This window comes from Rhineura floridana, chromosome 1 (genome assembly GCF_030035675.1).
Source record: "Rhineura floridana isolate rRhiFlo1 chromosome 1, rRhiFlo1.hap2, whole genome shotgun sequence".
Classification (NCBI taxonomy): domain Eukaryota; kingdom Metazoa; phylum Chordata; class Lepidosauria; order Squamata; family Rhineuridae; genus Rhineura; species Rhineura floridana.
In genome coordinates this window covers 91,962,562-91,984,578 of record NC_084480.1, presented here as the reverse complement: position 1 = coordinate 91,984,578, position 22,017 = coordinate 91,962,562, and the positions used below count along the sequence as shown (strand labels likewise).

At 40.0% G+C, this 22,017-nt stretch overlaps 2 protein-coding genes across 2 annotated transcripts in view; both read right to left on the bottom strand.

Moving 5' to 3' along the window:
* Nucleotides 1-22,017, bottom strand: part of CNTNAP4 (contactin associated protein family member 4) — a 466,116-nt gene that overhangs the window by 75,583 nt on the left and 368,516 nt on the right. Inside the window, exons 13-15 of the mRNA XM_061626204.1 lie at nucleotides 15,333-15,530; nucleotides 9,893-10,049; nucleotides 6,879-7,006 (exon numbers count right to left, since the gene is read on the bottom strand). Coding sequence (XP_061482188.1) covers nucleotides 6,879-7,006; nucleotides 9,893-10,049; nucleotides 15,333-15,530 — 483 coding nt within the window. The remainder of the gene's footprint in view (nucleotides 1-6,878; nucleotides 7,007-9,892; nucleotides 10,050-15,332; nucleotides 15,531-22,017) is intronic.
* On the bottom strand, nucleotides 18,408-19,418 carry LOC133384287 (uncharacterized). The gene is made up of 2 exons (XM_061626212.1): nucleotides 19,161-19,418; nucleotides 18,408-18,830 (listed from the first exon to the last, which is right to left on the bottom strand). The coding sequence occupies exons 1-2, from the start codon at nucleotides 19,397-19,399 to the stop codon at nucleotides 18,440-18,442; spliced, it is 630 nt and encodes a 209-aa protein (XP_061482196.1). The 5' UTR covers nucleotides 19,400-19,418; the 3' UTR covers nucleotides 18,408-18,439.

Genomic DNA, 22,017 nt, shown 5'->3' with positions numbered 1-22,017 from the left:
AAGTAATGTTTATGAGATTTGATGATTAATTAAGATAACTACTGGAGGAAAGTGATTTTATAATATAATTTAAGAGACAGGATTGTTATATATTCTAGACCTATAACTGATTTGATCTGTGACAAATGGGAAGTCAACATTTTATTTTATTTTTTTGTTTAATCATTTTTGTTTTGTTTTGTTTTTTGTCTTTGAATGTTTTATGATTTTGTTTTGTATGTTTTATGAAAATTTGAATAAAAATTATTGTAAAAAAAAACATTTTAAAATGCATTCCATATTTTAACAACATTTATTTGAAGCTATTCAAGAATTACTGAAAAACATTGGTCCTTCAGTGGTTGACTGAAAGAGAGAGAGAGAGAGAGAGAGAGAGGGAGAGAGAGAGAGAGGACTGAGATGGCAGAGAGAGAGAGGAAGAAGAGCTATGTAATCCTAAAATGCTGCAGACTCCACCAACTTTTGGCTATGCTCCCTCCCCATCCACCAAAGGATCTTATTTCCAAGCAAGCATGCACATAACTGAAGCTTGAGACTTATGTGAAGGAGAGTTAATTTTGTGGACCATGTATTAGCTAAGAGATAAAGCAGGACAGTAACTGCAGTAGGAGCACACATTGGTAGCAGAAAAGAGAAGGAGACAGGGAACCTGATATGATAGAGTGGCTTCGGCCAGATAGGCGACCTAAAAATTAAATTTACATTTACATTTAGTTTACAGTTGCAAAACGAGAATATATGCATGGTGGTCAGGAGTATGAGAAATGATAGAATGTCTTTGCACATATTATAGTTGACTCCAAGCAGACTCCAGATACCGGGAGGAAGGGTCTATTAGGATCAAAAGTGATGAGAACAGAGTGTATTAAATAATGTTGAACTGAAGTCAGGAGGAGTGCTCTTTACTTAAATGTGTTGCCTAAAAATGTCCTCTCCTTGCTTTTAATTATTTTTCCACTTCTTTACAAAAGGGTGCAAAACTGATTACAAGGATGAGAAGTTTAGGGATTGGCGGGAGGTGGGATAGAGGGAATATGGGCCAGTTCACATGGTAATTTAATATGAGATGGGTTCTACTTGCATGCCCATTTAGTTTGCAGTGATCACATGATGTAGGAGGAAAAGAGAAGGCATCCCGCAGGTTTTAGCTTTTAATCTGCAACAAATCAATCCAATTTTAATCCGAAAAGGGAAGGAAAAACTGTCTGTGCTTCACATCTCTAGGGGCTTGTAGACGCTTAGCTCCGATGCTTTTGTGAGTCGTCGCCCACTCCATCCTCCTCCCTTTGTTATGTCATTTCCTCCTGGGTCCCGTTCTGCAAACCTGCTGCAAACGGTGCTTTTTTCCCCCTTTACCCCCTAACTTGTGCAAAAAGGCATAACATTGTTCAAACAAATATTTGTATTTTTGCTGGATTCTGAAAATACAAAAAATCAAACTTGAGGATCTTTTATTTTTTTTTATGAAACTTACTCTGGAACAAACTGAGCATGCTCAGTTGCCAAGGTAACCAGAGGAAGTGATAGTTTGACATTAAGAGGCTGTGGTCATAAGGAAGCTGCATGATTGACTCTTTCCCTTCAGTATGATGGAAAACAGTGAATAGAAGATAGGAAGTGTGATCTTTAAACTCCCATCGCAATGGAAAAAGCTTAGTCTTTAAAATGGATTTCAGCTCCCGTGTGAACGAGCCCTATATCCACATTACTGAAACAACTGGGCCAACAATCTCTTCACCTGTCCAGTTACATTTAGTGGTTACACCCCAAACAGCAGGAAATCAGCAGAATAATATGTATGAACAAGTAGGGATGAGATCCATTGGTTGGTGCTGGTTCAAAAGCATTCTGTCAACCTAATAGGTTGGTATCAGTTCAAGTTCATTCTTTGTCTGCTAGCCATTGCCTTTACTGATTGTTTTTCCCCTTCCAAAAAATATTGATTTTAAAGGAAATATAGATATTTTGAAAGGAAATATAGATAAATGAAAGGAAATATCAATAAAATTATTGTTCGTAATGCAAATATTTTAAAGGTATTTTTTTTAAAAAATCATTTTCAAAAATAGCAGCAAAAAATTGCTACATAAAAATCTGATCCTAATAGCGTATAAACAAATTAATGGAAAATCCTGTTTGTTGTTGTTATGTGCCTCCAAGTCGACTACGACTTATGGCGACCCTATGAATCAGCGACCTCCAAGAGCATCTGTCATGAACCACCCTGTTCAGACCTTGTAAGTTCAGGTCTGTGGCTTCCTTGATGGAATCAATCCATCTCTTGTTTGGCCTTCCTCCTTTTCTACTTCCTTCTGTTTTTCCCAGCATTATCGTCTTTTCTCGTGAATCATGTCTTCTCATTATGTGTCCAAAGTATGATAACCTCAGTTTCATCATTTTAGTTTTCAGTGATAGTTCTGGTTTCATATGTTCTAGCATCCAATTATTTGTCTTTTTCGCAGTCAATAGTATGCACAAAGCTCTCCTCCAACACCACATTTCTAATGAGTTGATTTTTCTCTTATCTTCTTTTTTCACTGTCCAACTTTCACATCCATAAATAGAGATCGGAAATACCATGGGCTGAATGATCCTGACTTTAGTGTTCAGTGATATATCTTTGCATTTGAGGACCTTTTCTAGTTCTCTCACGGCTGCCCTACCCAGTACTAGCCTTCTTCTGATTTCTTGACTATTGTCTCCATTTTGGTTAATGATTGTGCCAAAGTATTGATAATCCTTGACAAGTTCAATGTCATTGTCAACTGTAAAGTTGCATAAATCTTCTGTTGTCATTGCTTTAGTCTTTTCGATGTTCAGCTGTAGTCCTGCTTTTGTGCTTTCTTCTTTAACTTTCATCAGCATTCGTTTCAAATCATTACTGGTTTCTGCTAGTAGTATGGTATCGTCTGCATATCTTAAATTATTGATATTCCTCCCTCTAATTTTCACACCTCCTTCATCTTGGTCCAATCCTGCTTTCCATATGATATGTTCTGCGTATAGATTAGGGTGATAAAATACACCCCTGTCTCACACCCTTTCCAATGGGAACAAATCAGTTTGTCCATATTCTGTCCTTACAGTAGCCTCTTGTGCAGAGTATAGGTTGCGCATCAGGACAAACTGAATTGGGTAGAATTCTAGTACGTCCCTATGAACTAGCAATACAAATGAATGATGTGGGAGATAGAATTCTTTTTAGAAACATTTTCTGAAAGTTTGCTACTAGACCAAAATAGGACCAAGCTGCACTGGAACAGTGATTCTACCCCAAAATTCAAGAACCTGATACATGGTTTTCAAGGAGAAAAACTTTCATGAAATGATCTTTCCGGCCTTTGTCTCACTGATTCATTTTGACTGATTTTCTTTTCTTTGGCTTTTGTTGGCTGTTAGCAACAATTTAGAAAGCTGGCATCCTCTGGTTGCCTATGCAACACAGGAAGAGTTATGAGTCCTGTCAGCAGGAGAGCTAATTGCAAATCCTCTGTTGGAGACAGAGAGATGATGTGTAGTAGCAGTCAGTTTGTTCCTTCAATTATCTCATCAACTTGGGATTTAGTCTGAAGCAAACACTCTCAGGAGCATCATGGCTGCTCCTGTTCCTTTCATTTATAGGGAGAGACACATTACATAGAAACATTGCTAAAAAGCTATCATTTTTTTAATGCAAATGGTGGTGGTGAGTCAGGAACATGATTTTATTCTGTTCGTGAGGATATGTGACTGACATTTATGGCAGTACTCTGTACTTGGAAAGATGTGGCAAAGTTTAGTCAGGGCAAAGCAAAATGCTTCTCTCAAAATAAGCTGTAAGGCTTTCAGCTTAAAATTCCCTGATAGTTTTGGTACTTCAATGCAGAAACTCCAATGCAGATTCTGCATCTTAGTGTCCCACCCAGTGCTGTCCATGCAAAGGACCCCAGGCTATAATCAATCTGGTCACAAGGACATTTTCTCCTCTCACCAATTCCTGGTGCCTAACTCATCAAAGGTTGTCCACTGTTGCCTTTTGTTCCCATAGAATGTCATTTTCAGAGGTACTGCCATTGAATATGGAGGTTCCATTTAGCTGGCATACCTAAGTAATATTTTTATAACCACTAATAGATCTTTCCTCCAAAAATTGCTTGTCTCTAATCTTTCTCTTATAGCCGTCTAAGCTAGGGGCCAATCTGGCATCATCACATATTTGCATCAGTACAAACCATCTGCCCAGGTCTGTAGCCGGGGATGTGATGTCTCCCTAGAGCTGTGCTTTGCCCCCCCAGATTTTTTTTTTGGGGGGGGGAATTATTATTTTTAATTTGTGACATGACAGAAAATGAAAACCTCCATTTAAAGAATGATAGCTTGTTTTAAGGACAAGAACATTTTAAGAATAGGACCCTCTGAAAAATTCAGTGAATAAGGCAGGGTGAGTGCACAACAAAAGCTTCATCTGGAAGAGCCCCCAAAAGTCTGCTCACTCAAGACTTTCCCTGACTGAAGGTGGATTTTTCATTATCACAACCACCCTATAATTACTTACGTGATCCTGGAAAAAACAGCATGACCCTTGAAGAGTTAAATATTAGAACTTTATATTATGATCTAGAGTTAGACTCCACCTCTTGAACTTTCTTTTGTTCTATTTTACATTTTCATTTGTGATGTCTACCCAGCCAGCAATAAAGGAACATGTTTGTTTGCCTGCAGTAAGAAGTAAGAGTTTGTTCATTCTGCAGTTATTATAATGAGTAGAGCAGGAATGGGTGCTTATTGCTAAGGGGTGAAATAAAGAAAAAAATGCTACCCTTTACTCTTTTAAAGCACTCACTATACTTACAATTATAGTGGCTATGTTATTATTGCTTTTCTTCATTACTCAATGACAAACATCCTTAGAGGCCTAGAAATATTGCTGTGTACACCACAGTTAGCTACCTGATTGGCTTGGCACCTAAGCTGTAACTTAGGCCTAATTTCTGATTTCCCCAATATGTGCATCTCAGCATGAAGCCTTTTCAGGGTTTCTGGATGGAAAAATAAATCCAGCCAAACCCAATTAAAAAAAACCCCAATTGGTTTCCACAACTAGTTTTCAACTGCTTAATTTGTCCTTTCTATAGCAGCCAGTTAAAAAGTTTTCCCTTGTTTGTTCAAGAGGAAGGATAATCTAAAGGCTAGGAACAAGACTAGAAGCAGGGACTCTCAAGGAGGAGTTTAAAAAACACACCCTATAGTATTTTATTTTCTCTCTGTCCTTCCCTAAACTTGTAGTATAGAAAGTTTGTTTTTCAGGTGGAATCTAAGACTGAGATACCTAATGCAGCATCAAAGTCAAGAGCACACTGTCTTCACCAAAGTAGTTCAGTTCATGAAGATCAGAAAACAGGGACAGTCTACAGGTGAAAGGGGACTGCAGCTGCTGGGAAAATCAAGCTTTTGAGTCTGGTATGCCTGGGAATCTCTCAAAAAAGGGTGAAACAATTCAACAGATTAAACTTCATTCATGTAAGTTAACACACTCTCTGGATGGAGAAGGAGTGATGGGGAAGGCCACTGCCTTTCCCTTTCCCTGGTTTGGCCTTTGGGTGGGGGGATTGGCTGGAGCTATGTGCCTCTCCCCCCCCAACACCCCACCCAGAAATGTGGCTGCCCCACCTAACATTAAAGGCTGGTTACAGGGCTACATCTGCCTTGCAACAATCATGCTATGCTTGTTATACTATTAATAGTAATAAGTAGATCTCCATTTCTTGTGGTCCCACCTCATTTCTTTATCAAGTTATAACTCCAAAGGGTAACTGCCATGACACAATCATTTACATTTTATCATCAAATATGCAGCAGGCTAATGTTAGTGTGCATACACATGCAGCAGACTAAAAATAAAATGCAAGGAATATTCATTTGTTTAAGACATTTATATACTTCTTAATAATTCACATTTTAAGCATTATACATAAAAACAAGTCATATATAAACTGAAACAATAAATCAATAAAATCATCATAAAACCAACCACTGCCTTAAAAGGCCTGCTGGAACAATAAAGTCTTAGTCATGCACTTGAAGTTCAACAAGGAGGTCCCTGTCTAATCTCAGTTGGGAGGGAATTCTACAGGGTTGGACCCACTACGATAAAAACATAGTTATCATGAGCCATGCATCTAAGCCATGAGGGAACACCAACAGAGATTACCTCAAGGATCTTACTGATCAGGCTGGGATATAAGGGATCAAGTCATCCTTAAGATATTCTGGGGCCAATTTTTTAGGGGTCTTGCATATTAATATAAGAACCTTGAACCTGGTCAGGTAACATGTGGGCAGCCAGTATAAGCTGTTAAGCACCGAAATTACTGGCAGTAGTTTGTCCCCATCCACAGCCTAGCCCAAACATTTTGCACCAACTGGAGCTTTCGGGCTAGGTGCAAGGGTAGCTCCATATAAAGTGCATTGCACTAATCAAGTCTTAAGGTTACCAATGCATGAATAAAAGCACTCCTAGCCACTGAGGCTACCTGAGCCTCAAGTGACAAAGATCACTGGAGTGCCGCAAACAATACACATGTTCTTTCAGAAGGAGAGTAACCCCATCCAGAACATGCAAATGGCCAATGTCCCAAAAACTGGAACCACCCACCTACAGCGCCTTCATCTTCCCATTATAGCCAATGTAGGTAGGTTTTACATTCACACTACTTATGTGGGAAATGCAAAAAGCACTTTTGATGTTAGAAATGCGAAGAAAATCCTTAGGCTTTGGTGAAAAGGGATGGTCAAGTGTTAAGCCCCAAGAAACCCAGCTCAAATTAAGTCCCACATTGAGTTCACATCCACAGGTAGCAGATGTCAATTGACATAGTTTATAAAACAGAATTACTTACTATCACCCTGGCAAAGCAAAGGTCCAAGTTTGAAAGCTGCTTCAGAATTTGGTCGGTTTGTATCTGTGATGACAAGTTCTGTTACTGGTAGGTGTTCTTTATAAGACAGGAGCCCTGTGTCATTGGTCCTAAAACATGTAAACAAACAAACTTTCAGATAATGCTTTAAACAGTTATGTAAAGGAGTGTTACTGCCTTTGTGATAGCGGTAGATAGCAAATGGCTGCATTCTGAACAAATGTTGATAGCCCAGCAAAGTCATGGAGCTGTTTACCAAAATGGCAACATATAGTATAGTTTTGAGTCAATGCTCCTTGCCAACATTATGAATATATATAGTTGTGTACCAAAATGGAACCATGACAGCTATGTTTATAATTGCACTCAGCTTTATATAGGCATGGTATTTTCAGCTCTATTAGGTATCTAATTGGCCTCTTAAAATCAATTAGAGTATTTGTCCATAAGTAATTCTGATGGGCTGAGAAAATGGCCCATGTCTTTAACCAAGAACAGAGTCACTCTCGCCCAGTTAGATGGAATGTTGGGTCTTACGTTCAAATTTTTCTTAGCCTCAGAGCTCCATTTGGAAAAGAAAGAAATTACCCACTTCCCAGATTTATGGAGAGTTTTATGAAAGATAAGAACTATAAATAAGATTGACATTAAAACATCATTGCAGAGGTGTGAGTGTGCTGAGTTCCTTGAAAGGAGGTATGAGTAATCAAGTTTCATGCTTAAGTCGGAGCTCAGATAGGAAGCCGCCTTGTACTGAGTCAGACTATTTCTCTATCTAGCTCAGCATTGTCAACACTGATGGGCAACAGCTCTCCAGGGTTTCATATAGGAGGCTTTCCCAGCCCTACCTGGAGATGCCAGGAATTGAACCTGGGACCTTCAGCATGAAAAGCAAGGATAAGGTCCTTCCCCTGTACCATGTCTGGAACAGATAATTGAAATGAGGCAAAAAGGCCACTGTCATAAACTGAATGCCACAAGGAAATGGACAACTATTCTTTAAACATGTTTTCCAGCTGAGAATATATAGTGTTCATGTTTGTTTCAGTTGTTATAAGAATGGGAGAATCTAATGTTTTCCAGATGTCTCTGTGAAGCTTGTAAGACAAAACTTTGCATTTTTTTTACTCTTTTTACTATCTATTCATTTTGTATGCCTTGCATTTCAGCATTTTCTCTAAGCCTAAAAATTTCCCATCCCTCTTGCCTATAAGTTCTTCATTATAAGGAGCAGCTCAGTTCCCCACTATCCACTGAGAGCACCTGTTGTGCCTGACTTGCGGTAGCAGCGATGGTGGGAGATGACAAGGGTAAATGTTGAATGATGCATGGACAACAGCCACTTGACATGTTCTGCTGGGTACTAAGGTAGCCCTGCCCTCTAGTCAATCACCTTAGGGCTCCTGGACTGGTTCAGTCAGATCAGACCTCCTAGTTAGAAGAGCAGAGGTGCAGAGCAGAACAGGACTGTGGGAGAAGATTCACAGTGATACTAGGAACAATAACCGATGGGGTCTGCAAGAAGCAGTGGCACAAAGTGGAAGTGACAGATTTCCTTACATAAAACATTTTGGGAAGTATTTTGAGAAAGTTAGCACAAAAATGTGGCCTTGTCAAAAGGACTGCACCAAAGAATATCAGGGTCCCAAAGGCAGGGATCTCATGCTTCCATTGATGGTAGTTAATGCAGCTGATTTCTGGACAAATAACTAGGCTGCCCTCCATTCTTTCCCAACTAAATGTGGTGTTCAAAGCAGATATGAATCTCACAGAACTCTTTCATACTCCAGTTATTGTGATCCACTTGTGTGACCTTTATGGTCTGATACCACCTATATGAGAGCTATTGCTACAGTGATACTATTATAGTTCCAAAGCTTCTTTGTGTGCCTTACCAAACCTATTCTGATATAACTATCCAAGATTTTTCCTTGCCACAGAGAACACTGCAAGAGGGAAAATGTTCCAACTCTAACAGAAAGTGAACTTTTAACACGTCAAAAATACCTATTTCAATTTAAGTAAGGATTTAGGAACCTAATATTTGAGAAGCTGCTGTGAAAACTCTACCCCGTGATACTGAAGACATCTCAAAACAGTATTTCAGTGAAAATAGACATTTATATCACCCTCAGGTAGGTGCTATCAGCTATCAAAAACGCCATTCCTCATTGGTTAGATGGAGGCAGGTTTGCCCTCTTCTGAAAGAGGAATGTGGACATGTGACAGGGATCACATTAGCATTCAGATATTTGGTGGACCAATCGGGGGCTGGCATAGGTCTTTATAAGATGGCACTATCCCCTTCACTTTCTGTTCATCAACAATCTGCCCATCCATCACTATGCAGCATTGTAGGATTATCCAGTTGCCCTTTGTGGGCTGAGTGGGAATTTTTACCCGAGATTGGCCCATGAGGTGCTCCCTACTCAATACTGTTAAAGCACATGGGTATTTGGTATGCAGCTGATTTGGTTAACTGACTATCCATTCTTTCAAGGTCAGGAGGTATGGGCAGGAAGAGATGTAATTTAGGATGCCCTGGTAAGAACCCTGAGAGACTTGGTCGGTAAAGGGATGGTTATTCAATATACCTTTTATTGCCAGTTGGGAATGGCTCTAGAGCCCCAGAATCTTTAGCCCATCAAATGCTGCACTGCAGGGATGAGGTCAAGCAGCCAACTGCTCCCTGAGATCACCCTGTGGATGAACAGGTGATGAAAGGCAAAGAGCAACACCTGATTCATCCAGTGCATAAAACCAGGGTGGTATTGCCCCAAAGGAGTAAAGGTAGGCTTCTCCCTAGCTGTCTCTTCTAGCTAGGGTGCCTTTACTTTGGTGAATTGTTATTTGCAGATCCTTAAGATTAATAAACGTACTCGTATACCAAGAGATTTCTAATGTCATCTTTCCAGGGGGGTGGGGAACATGGAGATATATTTTAACATTCAACATTTTAACTTCTTGTGAACAAAAATACAATGAAAAAAATTCACCATTCATTTCTGTCAGCATCACAGTTGCAGTCATGTTGGGAATCAATGCAGATTCCTTGTATTCCACAAGCACATTTCTGAACATCTGGCCTGGAACCTCCCCAGTAAGTCTGTGTCTCATTGATTTTACCAATCCACCAGCTGAATGAGATCCCATCTAAAAGACAAGGTAGAAAAAGTTGCAATTTCCTGTTCTACCCTACATAAAAGAAAAGTTTCAAAATTTGATATTTTAAAAATAAAATTATCCCTATTTCTTTAAAATGCTAACAGATTTTTCATTTTAATGTTTCATGATCATGAACTAAATTACTGTCAAAGGTTTCTGCTTAAATTACTGGAAAAAGAGAACTAGTAGTCCCTAAATCAGTCAAGCATGATATTAGAATCATTTATCTTAAGCAGGCCACTTATGCAATTTGTTTTATGACAGCATATGAAAAAGGAAATGCCCTCACCCCCCAAATCTAGGTAAATTATTCTTGGATAAAAAGATCAGATAAAAGATCAAGGATCTACTAGTGAGGAAAAGAGAAGAGTGTCTTATTTGCAAAAGACCTCATTTTGATAATAAAGATAATATAATATAAAAAGCATATACTAAATGTCTGGAATACTTTTGTACCAGGAGAATCGGGAATGTCAGGAGTATGATCATGCAGCAAATGATTTGCTGTCAATGAAGGTGTAATTATGGTAAAAAAACTGCTGTAATAACTAGTCTGATGCATTCAGTGACAAAAAGCATCTACTCTAGCCAACTCTGTCCTTAGCATAGTTTATAGTAAAAATGAGAAAATTCAGCACTACTGTACATTAAAGCAAAAGACGCTGCCAGCTAAACAGAACGGTAAATGCACTAAATATACAAAAAAAGGATAATTACTAAAGGATCTGAAGCATGAAGATAATCAATCTTCAAGGAGAAGGAAGGAAGGTGAACTTTGAAATGAACGCAAAAGTCAAGACACAAGAGGAAAATAATTTCCTATTAAATTGTATGACAACACTTAGGTGCATTCTGCTTTTGTTTGCTAGGAGCATTGAAGCTTTCACCAACAACCTCCTACCAAGAATCTGGAACTTATGCCTCTTTTCTTACTAACAACTGTCAGTAATTATTGCAGCTCACTGTAAGACAAGCCCTCTGCTACCCTAGCCATCTCTCAGCTTGCAACATATCGGTTCTTTCACACACTATACAACCAGCCAGCCCAGCAGGCCTTCAAAAAACAAAACAAGTCCACAAAAAAAGACAAACCAGAAGATGTTTTTTAGCTTTACAAGTTATCCTGAATAGGGTGGTATAAGTGGAATATGGAAATCCAGAGAAAATGTCTGCATAATTTACAAAAGATCTTGTTTTAAAATCCTGCATTCATGCATCTATAAAATGTCACACTCCAGCAGCTCTGGAGTGCATGCCTGATCTCTGATGTATGCACTTATCCCTACACATCATACTGTTACTTTGAATCCTATATACTTTGAAACTAAGAGTGTGCTATGCACAAAAGCAGATTCATCCCTCCTCTGTACCTCGTAAATATGCTAATAGGTGAATTAGATGCTGAATATTTAGCCAGTATCATGAAGCATTTTTTCCTTTCTTTCATACTGCCTCACATGATGAAGTGTGCAAATATAATCCCTTTTCAGTTTATTGTTATGTATACACCTTATACTGAGTCAGACCATCGGTCTTCTAGCTCAGTACTGACAATGCTGACTGACAATGGTTCTCCTGGGTTTCAGACAGGGAACATTCCCAGCCCTACCTGGAATTACCAAGGATTGAACAGGAGACCTTGGTTCCTATGCAAAGCATATGTTTTAGTATTCAACTATGGCCCTTCTGCCCGGTGAACAATCAAGAACTGGTAATTTGAGTATTACACTATGTCAGGGATGGGGAACCCTTTTCATCCACTTCTGGGCAACTTTCTAAGGGTCATAAGCCAGTAGGATGGGGTGTGTGGTCATAGCTAGAAGCAAAAGTGGGTGGAGCAAGAAATACAAATTCTACCTTTGAATAGTGAGCTAATTTCTAAATATACCATCACATCCTTCTGTTTCCTCCATCCAGACAAGCAAGAGACATTATCAGAGTTCAATGACACATTCCAGTTAAGCAAAGTGAAGGGTGTGGCCTGGGAGAAGTAACGTGGCTTTGAGACAGTTGTGAAGGCCAGAGTGGCCTGGAGGGACACATTTGGCCCTGGGCCTGAGGTTCCTGACTCCTGGATTATATAGCCTTTTTCCTGAATGTTTCACCAATAAGAAAATTAACACTTTGAGCAAGTAACTGTTTGAGCAAGCTGTTGGCAAAGGGGGTCAGCCAGAATTTGCTTTAACTGATCTATTTTGACATTAGGAAAAATACAGTTTGGCTAACAGTGCATGAATTTCTGATGTCTGCTTTCTCAGATTACTGGGGAGTTTTCAGACAAAAGAAAGGATCCCAGAGGAAGGATAAGCCAAGTCTCTAAAATATAATCCAATTTGCATGTTTCACAGACCAAAGCTAGAAACCGTCCTCCTGAGGGGAGAAGGCAAGCCAACATAGTTCTGTCTAAAAACCTGGACTAGCTCTGTTTTATGACAATATAAAACTGCTATGAAAATTTAACAAGCGGTACTACCTTGATTTTAATGTCAAGCCAGTCTAAAACAATGTACAAATTTGGCAAAAACCAGAGTAACATTTCTTCTGCAGTTCCTGATCATCTTCACTCTGCAGATGAAAACTGATCCTTTGCCTCAGAGTTGTACTGGCTTAAACTAAAAACAATGACAAGCAATGTGAATACTGCTAGTTCACTACCACTACTACCCCGATTCCTCTTGATCTGTGTTTAAATGAACCAACTGATAATAAGCAGCTGGAATTAGGAAGGGGGGAAATTCAATTCAGTTCACATTTAAAGCTGAATCTATCAAATTTGCACTTTCTGAAACAATATAAAAGCTGAAACAGGCATCCTTTGAAATTTGCACTTATCTGAATTTTGTGATGCAGTTCACCAAAGAATGTTTATAAAAATGCATATATTAGAGAAAATGTGCATAAAATGAATATATTAGTGAAAATATACCCAAATACATTGTATTACAAGAAATTGCTTGCAAAAATGTGTATATTAGTCAAAACTGCATTCATAAATGCATAAATGTGTTTATCAGGAGAAATTTTAACTAAAATGTTGAAGAATTGTCATGAGGATTTTTTTGTTAAAAAATTTGCAAACTCTTGCAGAAGTGTGGACAACTGAATTTAAGTTTGGAAAAATGAGAAAAAGAGAAACAAAATTAACAGATCCTTCCATTACTAGCTGGAGTACATGTGACTTTGAGTCAAACCCAAAGAGTCTGGTGAAAACCCATTGCCATATTGAGCTTCTGCAAATGAGACTTCCCCTTCCTCTGCTTCACCCTGCAGCACCCCTCCCCCAAATCTATTCTGGAGAATTGGAGCTCACTCTGGAGCAGATGGTGAGGACTGCAAGGGGGAGAGAAAGGTGAAGCCCTGTTGAGTCAGTATTGTGACACTGGATTTTGTCCTATATTTTTCCTGTTTCAAGAACATGGAAGGAAACTGAAATCTTGTACAGTAGTTGTGCATAAAGGCTCCAGTTTATTTATTTATTATTATTATTATCTCAATTCACCAAGTGATTTGGAAAAGGAAACCTAAATCAGTTGTTTGTTTATGAAGGGAGATGGGTAATGCTATTAAAGGATTATAACTAAGCACTGATTAGTCAGCCTTGGTTGTGAATGTTAATGATCAGATGAAAGTAAAATGATGGATTTGATGCAGCTTCTAAAAAAAACACTACCCCGAGTATATAGAAGTATTAGCATGTGACATCTTCTGAAGGTTCATTTACATGCTTCTTGAACAGGAACTGAGTGCCTGAGAGTCCTTACTTCTAAGAAAAAATAATTTTTCATGCTATATCTTCCTTTTTTTTTACTCATTACTATGATCAAATGTTGTATTTGTCATATGCACTCAACAGAAATTAAGTATCATAGAGGCAGGAGGGGTGTGATTACGTAGGGGAAATTTGATAAGGTAATTTCATGCCACCTTTTCCCCAAAGTGGTTGGAAGACCTGTGTGAATTTCCCCAAAGTGGTTGGAAGAGCAGTGTGAATTTCCATCAGAAGAGAGAACACTGAAGAACTGTATAACAATCTGCTTTTTTATAAGACTAAATGGTGACTACAAGCAATGCTGGTGCATTTGTGTGTGTATGTGTGTAAAAAGCAAGCACAGATGGCACAAAGCCACTTTGGTCCTACATCCTAGAATGAGACTCCTAAACCAGCCAAAACTCAGATTAAAAAAAAAGCAACTGATGGACCAATGCTCTACAAATACATCAAATCATTTTAACTGCAGATGATTTCCATAATAGTCTATTCTGTTCATCTAGTCTATTCCTGTAATTTGCATGTGTATGTTTGTAAAATCAGTGCAATTTCCCCCCTAAAAATGTTTTGTAGTAGTCTTTTCCCTTTTCCCTCTGATTTTTTCAGCATTTCATAAACAAGATTGTGTGAAAATTAGGGATGGGCGAGAATTTTGATTCAGTTTGCATTTCAAGGCAAATCCATCACATTTGCACTTTCTGAAACACTATGAGAACCAAAACACAGTATTCACACTTGTCTGAATTTTGTGATGTATTTTGTCAGCCAACGTTTATAAAAAAGCTTATGCTAAGGGAAAATGTGCATGAAAATATGAGTGAAAATAACATACAAAAATGAATTATATAAAGACAGATGGTTTGCAAAAATTTGTACATTAGTCAAAACTGCCTACAAAAATATGTTTATTAGTAGACATTTGCACTAAAATGCTGGAGAATTTTCATGAGGATTTTTTTTAAAAAAGAATCCAAATTGCTGCAGAAATGTGGAGAACTGCATTTAAGTTTAGAAAAATGAGAAACTGAGAACTGTAATTAACAGAATTTTCCATCCCTAGTGAAAATATACACTGAAGTATTTTTAATCACAAAAAAAGAGTTTGAGGTGTTTTTAAATTTAAAAAATACAGTGCAGTGCTTCTTTTATCAAGATGCAATCTATATTTACTTTGCTCTTTGCAAAATGTTGAAGTCTTTTACATGCAGGCCAGGAAGGAGCTTTGTTATAATTTCTGCTAAACAGGATTAAACAAGAAATTGAGTTTGAAAGTAGTTAATGTTTTGAATGAAGCTCATTATAAATTGACCTTGGCGCTTTTCTGGTTCAGAAGCTATTCGGCAACTTACAGGTTGGGGATTTATTTGCTAAATCTTTAAAAAAGTTTTGTTTTTTAAATAGCAATAGCAAGATGATATAACCTTGGCAGGATTAAGTATCTACAGTGGTTTGTTGAGTATAACACATTATGTAGCATAATAAGATTTGTCTGTGTTACTTACCTCGCTTATTTGAAAGCCGTGACTTTTTGCAATGGTAAGCAAGCTCCTGTTCACAGTGTTCTGCATGGTTAATTGTAGCCTGAAGCTGTTCTAGGTTGGCAGCATATTTGAAAAACACAGCATGTGGGTTCCCTCGATTAGCACTTTTGACTCTGGTTAAGTCAGTGTTGTTGTGCTGTATAATTGTCCAAGTGGTGTCTTGCAAAACAGACAAAAAATAGGCAGCCACATAAGCAATGAATAACTAATATACAGTTAGCAATGCATAATAAACCCATCCAGAACAATCACCTTTTTTTAAAGGATTAGAGAATTTCCTCAATTCTGTTTCTTTATTCCCCCACCCCACCCCCGGTTCGTTTTGTCTTGCACGACAGTTATTGTAAACCGCCCAGAGAGCTTTGGCTATGGGGCGGTATACAAGTTTAATAAATAAATAAATAATTTTCTGAAGTTAATTACAGAACTGGAGCCTCTACTGTTTGAAATAGTTTTAGTTCCTTTGTCTCCACGTCCACATTACTAGTGCAGCATATATATAGCCAGCACACCCATGAAGAAGCTTCCAGAGACACAGAACTGGTGAAGTAGTTGTATTTATGAAATATAGCAATATAAGATCTATAAAACCAAGTAACCAAATTATGAAAGTATGGGCAGGTGAGTTTCAATTAACGCCTACAAGAGAAACATCCCTCCAATCCCCTGGACATAATAAAAGCAGCTCTTCAGTCATGGATAGGAAGAAAATTCTCCCTCCTTGCAAAGTGAGTCTTAGGTATGTGAACCCAACATGTGCACCTAGGCCCTGCTGTCCAGAGTTCACCATGGTGCACATGCCAGACCTAAAGGCCACTCTCAAAACACCCCTCACCTACTCAAAGGCTGCAGAAGGTGGCTCAAGAGCACCCTTAACCAAATAATGCTTCAGGGTATGTCTATGACAGGGTGCCTTCTTAAATTCCTTTACCTGACCACACTAAATGCCAAACAAACTGAGTAACTGACACACATCAAAAGGCCAATCAGGGTAGATAAAAAGTGGAGTCCCAAAGGTCAATTAGAGGATCCTCCCAAAAAAATTTACTCAGCCTCCAGCAAGGCAGCTAGCAAAACCCACATTGAGTGTAAAGGTAGGAAGGGGGTGTTGGTGGCAAAGCCATGTAAAATAGCTGGTAAAATGCTCCTTCCTATTGGGCACTAAGGCTTTTGTGATCCCCAAATCCCCTCCCCTTGGGAGAGAACATCTCACGTCTTTTCCAGGGAGGGTGTATGTGGCAAACCTGCCCCAGCGAAAGAGCAGGAGCAACACTGATAAAACACTGCAAAAAAAATCATTTTAGTTTTGATTGTATTTATGATTGCACTGAGATTTTGTCTGTGTTTCCAGGCTTTTATTGATTCACACATACATTCCTAAACAATAGTTTTTCAAAACTCAGAAAAGAATCTTGATACAATTTGTAATATTGCATTAGGTGCATGTTTTTGGGGTGGTGTTTCATTGGTGCACAAATATATATAAACATACATATACAAAATTCTGATGAATCATCATATGAAGAATGCTGTGTGTGTGTCGCATATGAGGCAATGGTATTTACGCCTGCAAACCTGTACTTATTTAGAAGGGAATAAAGGGCTTACTTCCCCCTTTAGGATGCATACCTTAACATTGTGAAGGGGTTTGAGAGTGTCGAAGAAGCTGAGAGCAATGCCATCAGGAGACTAGACCAAGAGGCTAGACTCCTAGCAGGGGCACCCAAGGCAGAATGGTCAAAGCTGAGACACCATACTAAGATGCATCCAAACTCAGAGGAAGGCAATGGTAAACCACCTCTGAATACCTCTTACCACGAAAACCCTATGAACAGAGTATCCAAAATGCAACATGAGATAGTGCTGGAAGATGAGACCCCCAAGTCAGAAGGCGCTCACCAAGCTACTGGGGAAGAACAAAGGACAAGTACGAGTAGCGCTGTGACTAATGACACAGCTGGGTCAAAGCTGAAAGGAAGCCCAGAGGCTGATGAGTACAGATTTATTTATTTATTTATTTTATTTCATTTTTAAACCGCCCATAGCGAATAGCTCTCTGGGCGGTGTACAAAAGATTAAAAGTACAGAAATACAAAATATCACAATAAATAAACTGAAACAAAGAGATTTAAAATTGTAACATTAAACGCTTTAAAATGCCTGGGAGCATAGCCAGGTCTTAACCTGGCACCGAAAAGATAGAAGCGTCGGCGCCAGGCGTATTTCTTCGGGGAGGCTATTCCACAATTCGGGGGCCACTACAGAAAAGGCCCTAGATCGAGTAACTGTCCTCCGGGCTTCCTGATGGGTTGGTACCCGGAGGAGGGCCTTAGACGCTGAGCGAAGTGACCGGGTCGGTTCATAGCGGGAGAGGCGTTCCACAAGATACTGCGGTCCCACGCCGTGTAAGGCTTTATAGGTCAAAACCAGCACCTTGAATCTGACTCGGAAGCAAATAGGTAGCCAGTGCAAACGGGCCAGAACAGGTGTTATATGCGCTGACCGGCTGGTCCTCGTCAGCAGTCTGGCTGCTGCGTTTTGCACTAGCTGAAGCTTCCGAACTGTCTTCAAGGGCAGCCCTACGTAGAGCGCATTACAGTAATCCAACCTAGAAGTTACCAGAGCATGAACAACTGAGGCGAGGTCATCCCTGTCCAGATGTGAAAGGAGAGTCTGGAGTTGTACGACGCACACAATAGGCAGAGCTTGGAAGACTACTTTTAAAAAGTAATAAATCACAGTTACAATTGCTTGGCCCAAAAAAGTAGTAATTACCGTTACAATTACAATTGCACTGAAAGTAACTGATTACTTTACTTTTTCTCAAAAGTAATCACTACAATTACATTTCAGTTACTTTAAAAAAAACTCCTACAAGGTGCTGGCCTTGGCTGCTGCACATCTAAGAAGCCTAAAACAATATTAAAAATAAACACACACACACACGGGGTAGTAGAATAAAAAAATGTATCCATAAGATTAACATAATGGCATACCAGAATCTCACATCCCCCCAAGCAATGAAGATACCCCAACTCTTGAAATCAAATTTTACAATTGAAATGCTTTTATAATATGTTTCTGTTATGTCTCAAAAGAACAAGATGCTCAAAGAGCATGTCAGACAAGGAATGTCTTTTTACAGTCATTACGTTGCCACCAGTACTGAACAGGCGTTCTACTGCGGCGCTTGAAGGCATGCCTGTGTTGTGCTGCAAAAAACACCGCAGCACACGTGGAAAGCCATGGAGTGATGACACTTCCCTGCTGGGAGACCTCAGGTACCTCACCAGTTCCTCCTCAGCAGTGTCCACTGCTGACTTCTTGCCCTGGGGCAGAAAGTTAAAGAAGTCATCTTCTAAGTCATCTCCTTCCTGGTCTTTATCTGAAGACTGATCACTGTCCTCATTAAGTACACCCATCTTTATTTCAGCTTTCAACAAGGCTTTCATTGTGTATCTAAGAAAGAGAGAGGATATGTTAACACATATATGTTAGGAAACCATCATCTGCTCTTCATTTCCTGATGCTTGTCATGTCCCCTGGTTCAGGGTCCAGCCTGAGCCTGTGGATGATGACATGGAAGGTAGGAAGGTGACCAAGTCACCACACTCATGGGGCAGCACAGCAGGACCTTAAGGATTACCTGCAGCAACCCAAGGTTGTGATGAGGAGCCCCAGGAAGAAAAGGCCCAGCCCCTGCCTACCACCTTAAGCCCTCTGATGCCTCCCTTGAGACAACATTTCCCTTGGAGTAATCCACCCAAAGGGCTTCCCTAATGTTCTTACTTGTTGGTATGGGTGGTGGCCTGACACGATTCCAGCCAATCTAGTTTGAAGCGAGGGTGTAGGCAGGCTGCCAGAAGAAGCCTCTTGTCCTCCCAGATAGCTGCAAACCGCTTTCTTAGGGCTTCGCACACACCTCTCAACAGCTGAAAACAGTATGTGTACCTCTCAGGTTTGTTTTCCAGTCCTTCTAACTTGCGGTCCAGATTGCAGAGCGTTGGTAGCAAATACCCCATGAACATGCCGTTCTCCCGTTGCAGGATATCTAGGGACTGGGCTAGTGGCTCCATAATCTCTGTGTATTCCTGTACCACTTCAATCTCAGCAGCTGTGATCCTGGACAAGGAGCAGCGGTCCATTATGGCATGCATTTTTAGTGGCACAGTTGACAGGAGCTCATGTAGTTGCTTCAACGCATCAAAGGTGGAATTCCACCTGGTCTTATTCGGTACCTTCAGATACACACCACATTGCGCACGGATATACTCAGCAATCTGTGCTGACTGGTTCTGCTTGGACCACAACTTGCTGCACTTTCCCATCAAGGAACGAAACTGTTTCTTGAAAGGACCAAGAAGACTACTTTTGGAGGAGTCAGAAAGCATGGCCTCTATGTCTTGTGTTGCCACAAGGTTGAGGGTGTGGCTAGCACATCTCTGGTGTGGTGGTAAAACAAAATCCTCTCCTGATTCTGCAGCTTCTTCCTCTGCCTCAGGTCCTGTGTCCAGGATCTCACAGATAGGCACAAACTCCACCTCAGCCTCCTCCTCCTCCTAGTTATCACCATCATCGTCACTGGTGCCTGCAGCTTCCACTGGTTCTTTGGCCATGAAAACTCTGAACGCTTTCACAAAGTTGGAGCCATTGTCTGTAGTAGCGCACATAACTTTGTTGTGGATCCTGTACTGCACATGTACATCATGCAGTGCTTTTGAAAGGACATCGTATGTATGGCGCCCCTTCAGACGCTTACAAGCCAAGGCCCCGACCTCACGTTTCAGGGTAGTTGGGTTGATCCAGTGGGCTGTTACCCCAAAGTAACTCTTCTTGCCATTGGTCCAACAATCTGCAGTGGTTGCTATATATGCCACAGCACCCATTCGGTTTGCAAGAGTTTCTCTCATGTGGCATGCTCTCTTCTCAATTCTGTCTCTCAGAGTCTTGGCACATATGATGGTGAGATCTTTGGGGAGTCCAATGCGAACCAGATTAATGAATGATGGTTTGTCCACAGTCTGAAGTGGTAATGTCTCCTCTACAATGAAATCAATGATTCTCCTGTCGAGATTGCTCTGGGTGACAGGCTCCCTGCCAGATCCCCACCTCTCAAGGGTTTTCTGCTGCTGCTTCAGCATTTTGGGAGGAGGGATGTCATGCATTGGTTCAGGAAAGCCACGTCTCCTTGCCTTTATTGCTTCTTCAATTGCTCTCAGCTTCTCAGGGTGTGCCCTCTGAGGAAGAAGAACAAAGCATGAATCCAAGAAAAAATGGAAGAGGAACTTCACAATTTAAACATAAATAGACAATGGACACTCTTTGAGGACCAGCATGACAAAGGCTTACCTCAAAATGTTTCTTCACATTGGATGAGGAGGAAACAGCTGATCTCAGATTTTTGATCCTTGGAAGGCAGTAATTGCATCGTACAACAACATTTTTCCCACTCTGGCTCACAAATGTACAAGCTTTCTCAAAGCCAAACCATGGTACTTGCTGTTCTGCAGATGTGGCTGTGGGCAACTGGCACTGCTTCATGCCCTCCTCCTCCTCATGCACAGGGCCTCCTTTCTGAACCTCACTTTCTAGTTTTGCCTCCTCAGGATCAACAAGCTGTGACTCAAGTGGCCGCACTAACTGACTGCTGCTCTCAGCAGCAAAACCTGCAACAGGCGTCTCTGTAATAAACAAGAGATAATGCTCCTATATGGGTGAACTTCAGCTGTGATGTGCCCCCATCTCTTCCCCATGCTGCAAGATGCCCCAGTCAGAGTGGAAGTAAGCAGGTCGATAGCACAATTAAAAGAGATCCTATTTGCATCATTTTTGCTCACTGAATAACCCTGCCTGGGCCAGTCTAACTTACTATCTCACAGGGTTGTTGTGAGAACAAAATGAGACTAGGGTTCAAATCCCCACATAGCCATGAAGCTCACTGGGTGACCTTGGGCCAGTCACTGCCTCTCAGCCTCATGAAAACCCTATTCATAGGGTCACCATAAGTTGGAATCAACTTGAAGGCGGTACATATATTTTTTATTTTGAATATGATGATTATGATAATAAATATGCAGCATTTCAAATTAATTCTGTATGAGAAGCATTCCATGCCAAGCTTGGAAAACCAAGGATGAGGTATAAAATGTAGACAAAAATACTTTTGACAAAATGCCGTTTATCTTTTATATCTATATCTATAATTAGCAATACAGCTGAATGATGTATGTAAAGTATTTTTTCTTTCCCTTTTCTTTTTTATTAATATTTTAGTACTACTGCTAAAGTTCTGATGAAAGAATAAAGCATTCATTAGCCAAATTCAAATGATTAGAACACATCACATAAATTCCACTGAAGTTGGAGTTTTTGCCATAGAAAATGAAAAAACATATAACCTATGATAGCCCAATAGACAATCAGAACTAATATAAAACCCTATTGCTTCTCATTTGCAAATCTTGCAAGATCTAAGGTAACTCTAGATCATGTGAGTTCAGGTGATGCATGTTATGTACATTTGTATAGATATTAGTAGAGATTGTCAACAGTCTATCTCTCTCTGGGACTGGGAATCTCTCTCTCACAGAACATGAGTTTGAGAGCTGGGGGAGTGAGAGGAGGAGCTGCAAGGACCCTACTTCTC

What these genes read in the sequence shown, in the direction of transcription:
- LOC133384287 (XM_061626212.1), bottom strand. Translation starts at nt 19,399, where the DNA reads ATGTTCATGGGGTATTTGCTACCAACGCTCTGCAATCTGGACCGCAAG. An exon ending in GCCACCACCCATACCAACAA is followed by an intron (nt 18,831 to 19,160) that starts GTAAGAACATTA and finishes TCTCTTTCTTAG; the next exon opens with ATACACAATGAAAGCCTTGT.